This window comes from Hibiscus syriacus, unplaced genomic scaffold (genome assembly GCF_006381635.1).
Source record: "Hibiscus syriacus cultivar Baekdansim isolate YM2019G1 unplaced genomic scaffold, ASM638163v2 tig00110580_pilon, whole genome shotgun sequence".
NCBI classification, from domain to species: Eukaryota; Viridiplantae; Streptophyta; class Magnoliopsida; order Malvales; family Malvaceae; genus Hibiscus; species Hibiscus syriacus.
The window spans coordinates 110,878-114,930 of NW_024062791.1; the positions used below are offsets into that span (position 1 = coordinate 110,878).

Sequence of the window (4,053 nt, forward strand, 5' to 3'; positions counted from 1 at the left end):
CGTGGCGTCAGATCACCGTATATCGCGGGCAGGGAGCGCGTTATACCCACGTGGCGCCAAATCAGCGTATAGTGCGGTTCAAGGGACGCGCTTTACTGCTATAGGTGTTAGATCGGGAAATATAATCTGACTGGTGTTAGATCGGTAAATATATCGATCACCGGTGATTTATTAGGAAAATTGCCAATAAATTCCATGTCTTCAATATTCGTTAATATTTTTTTTTATATAATAGATTAGTTTTTCAATCTTTTAATCTGTGGGTATATTTTTTTGTTATCTTCGTAAATTTGAGAAGGAAGATTATCTATAAATATTTGAGCTTTAATATTTTATCAGTAATTATGATAATATCTATAACTATAAATTTCTTGAAAGTCAATAAATACTTTTTTCTATTAAATTTGTATCTTACTTATTTTAAAATTATTTTATTTAAAATGTCTTACTTAAAAAGTCAATTAATAATAATATTTAAATACTTTTATCTTTATATGTTATATTCTTTTACGCTCACAAAATAAATAAGTAAAATACATAAATGATCACCTGATTATTCATATGTTTCAAACAATTTATTTTTTGTTAAAAAATTGACGATTAACTGAATTAAAATTAACCTTATGAATGAGATATGATAAAATGCGACAATAACAATTATCTCAATTGATATGCGAGGAAATCTCTCATGTCTACACATGAAATTTATCGGTTTTCCTAACCTAACTGTTGCCTTATTCTATGTTGTTGTATTTGCATCACTTGCATAAGCTTGGTCCAATCCTTTATTCAGGTATTAAAATTAATAGTTACCTTCTTTTTAATTATATAATAATATTAATAACTGGGTTTTCCTCTATATATATGTAGTTAGAGTTGCGCACATTTATCGAACTCTGAATATCCGTCTTCCCATCGACTCTACCTCCTAAAATGCGAAGCCCTGCCATTGTACATTACCGTTCCATCCAAGCCGTTCCATACTTCAATGCGCCAGAGGCGTCCAAAGCCTCATGGCATAACAATCGTCCCGATGGTTTGTCTCAAATCCCTTCTTGTTCCTCAATGGTAGCCCCGACCCATTTTTACAAGCGAAATTGTCAACCCTTTTGCACTGAAATTGCGGATGTTTTCTCATCTAATATCTTTGATAAGAATAATGAAAATGAACCTGAAACTAAAATGGAAACCGGTCCCGAAATGCCTCCGATTCTCGATGGGATAGCGGCCGTGGTTGGCCAGCACGTTCTATTTGGTGACAATACCAACCCCGCGGAGAACAACCACAGCAACGGTAGCGATAGGTCAGGTTTCGTTTCTGCGTCACAACGTTTCGGGGCAAACAAGAGAGAACTCAGTATTAGTGTACCAGTGCAGAAAAGCTACAGAGGTGTGAGAAAGAGGCCGTGGGGGAGGTGGTCAGCGGAGATACGCGACCGAGTTGGGCGGTGCAGGCACTGGCTAGGCACGTTCGACACGGCGGAGGAGGCAGCGCGTGCTTATGATGCAGCGGCGAGGCGGCTGAGAGGGTCAAAAGCCAAGACCAACTTTGAAATTCCTTCGGCACTGCCAGCTCTCTCATCACCCTCCACCTCGTCGTCATCTTTGGAGGCAAAGAAGGTCAAAGGCAAAGCTAAAACCGAGAGGAAATGCGCGGTAGTCACCTCCGTGGATCAACTGTTCAGTTGTGATAGTAGCCTTCGAGGAAATGAAGGGAAAAGGAAGTTGGAATTGGAGTTGAAGCTAGGCGTGGGACTTAATAGCAAGGGCACTACGTCAAATAATTAAAGTGGCAGTTTCTTATTTGTTTTCTTTCTTTAACCTTGTTTAACTGAAACTAATGATGGTGCGAAGATACTTTTTGTTATGCTTCTGCATGGTGCATTGAAGCAAAGGTTCTTTAATGGGTTGCAAGTCAAAGTAGGAAGATATATAGTAGTAAATTTGATGATCATTATGGTTTTGGATTGCAGGAATATCCCTGAAACAAAGATAGGGTATGTTGTAGCATGATGATGAAATGAATCTTTTTACTTTGAGTTGAGCACTAGTGGGTTGTAATTGTTTCTTTTTAAAGCTATTCCGATGTTGCAGTGAATTAAAAATACCATGCTGTTTGTGATAATGGAAATAAATTACTTCTCTTTTTGATTCATGAGTTAATTCAGTTTCAGTAGACAGTACATAAAGGTAATTTTGACAACACAAGCTGAACGAATGAAAAGGTAGGCATCATCATTGTTAATCAGCAGTAGCTCAGTTTGAAGCTATATTTACTTTGAAATCGCCGTGGAGAGCCGAGTGTGAAATCTGGGAGACTCGGATTTTCGGCATCTTTATTATTTACTCTACTTCTACATCGTCTGTAAAGATCAGTTGCATTTAATTACCGAGTCATAATCATTTTCAAATTTTCTTTTATAACTTCATGTTATATAAGAAAATATTACAAGGTTAAAACAAAACTAGTGGTAAAATATGGTTTGATATAAAGATAATGTTGACAATCAGACGAGGTGGGATGTTTTTCTCTCGACTTCTTAATACATTTAGGGGTTGTTTGTTTGGTTCTTAATAGAATCATTCAATGTTGAATAATTTAGTATTCAGGCTGTTTGTTTTTTACCTCTGAATGATTCAGTGCTGATTCATTCAACAAAACAACATAAAAGTATATTCTGAATGATTCAGAGTCATTATCAAACAACATGTCACATTCAGAGCTAATTCATGTAGAGTCTCTGAATCATTCAACACTTAATCATTCTAAAATAAACAAACAACCTCTTAGTCGGTCATTTTAAACCTCTTGCTAAAATAAAATTTTACGACTTGAATTCGTGTGGATGTGAAATTTAGTTTAACATTAACGCATTAGACGGAGTCATTAGTTCGTTTCTTCTGCAGAAAAAAATGTTTGAACCCCCCATGCATCTTTGTCATGGCATAGGACATTGGTGTGAGTATTAGATATCTATGTTGTATATGAATAATATTCTTTTACAAGTTTTTAATGGGTAATATATGCTTTTAATTTTATTGAAAATATTTTGGACTACAAAAATTTAAATAGTTTTAAAATATTAAAAAAATATAAATAATATTATAAACATAAAAAAATTACAGCACAACAATATTATAAATAACAAATTTATGCATATGAGTATGTTATAGATTTAGATTTTTGATGTTTTTATTTTTAAAGGAATATTAATGGTAAATTTATTACTATAATTTAATTTTTAAAGAATTTAAAAAATCTTAGGTTATTTTTGTTAAGTCGGTGAAATGGATCGTATTTGCATTTAGGAAACAGAAAAAAACGAATCATCGACGACGACCTGCGATGAAATTTACGAGTGAGGACTAATAATAAGAGATTTTGTTAGATTTAAGGATTAAATTAATATTTTATTTAAAATTAAATTGATATTTTATCTAAAATTAAAGATCAAACTAATATTCTATATAATATATAAAATTTAAAAGTCAAATTAAAATAGACAATCAATAACGTAAGTAACTTAAATTAATATTGAGAGTGATCAAAATATAACTTCAATGAGCAAAAAATATATAGATATAAAAGGAAAGTCATCAATCCGATGGTTTACCCTTAAAATGACTTTCACTATCATTTTCTTTCTTCTCAATTTTCTTCCCTACCGAAAAATTTATTTTATTTACACTTTCCAACTCCCTTCTTCCTCCAATCAACAAAGAAAAGCCTTGATTAAAAAAGTCAAACAGATAAACTAAACACCGAATGTGAAGTGAAATGAATTCATTACAATTTTTGTGTCAGAGCAAGCTCTATGTTGCAATTTATCGAACAACTCAGTTACCTTGCAAGGCAGTAGAAAATACAGGCAAATAGACAATGACTAGTTCATTATGTAACTGTTCAATTTGATATTAAATTCTTTATAATATAATCTGAACATAAATGGAGGCATTTCCGCACTTCTGTCGAAAAGCTAGCTAGCCTTGACAGACCAAACATCCATGGCGCAAGAAAAAATTCATCTGGTTTGTGGTAGAAACTGAAGCACA

At 33.4% G+C, this 4,053-nt stretch overlaps 1 protein-coding gene across 1 annotated transcript; it reads left to right on the forward strand.

Moving 5' to 3' along the window:
- Nucleotides 1–933: 933 nt before the first annotated feature.
- Nucleotides 934–1,788, forward strand: LOC120133413 (ethylene-responsive transcription factor ERF084-like). Its single transcript, XM_039150003.1, has one exon. It carries the CDS (start codon nucleotides 934–936, stop codon nucleotides 1,786–1,788), a length of 855 nt encoding a protein of 284 aa, XP_039005934.1.
- The last annotated feature ends 2,265 nt before the right edge of the window (nucleotides 1,789–4,053 follow it).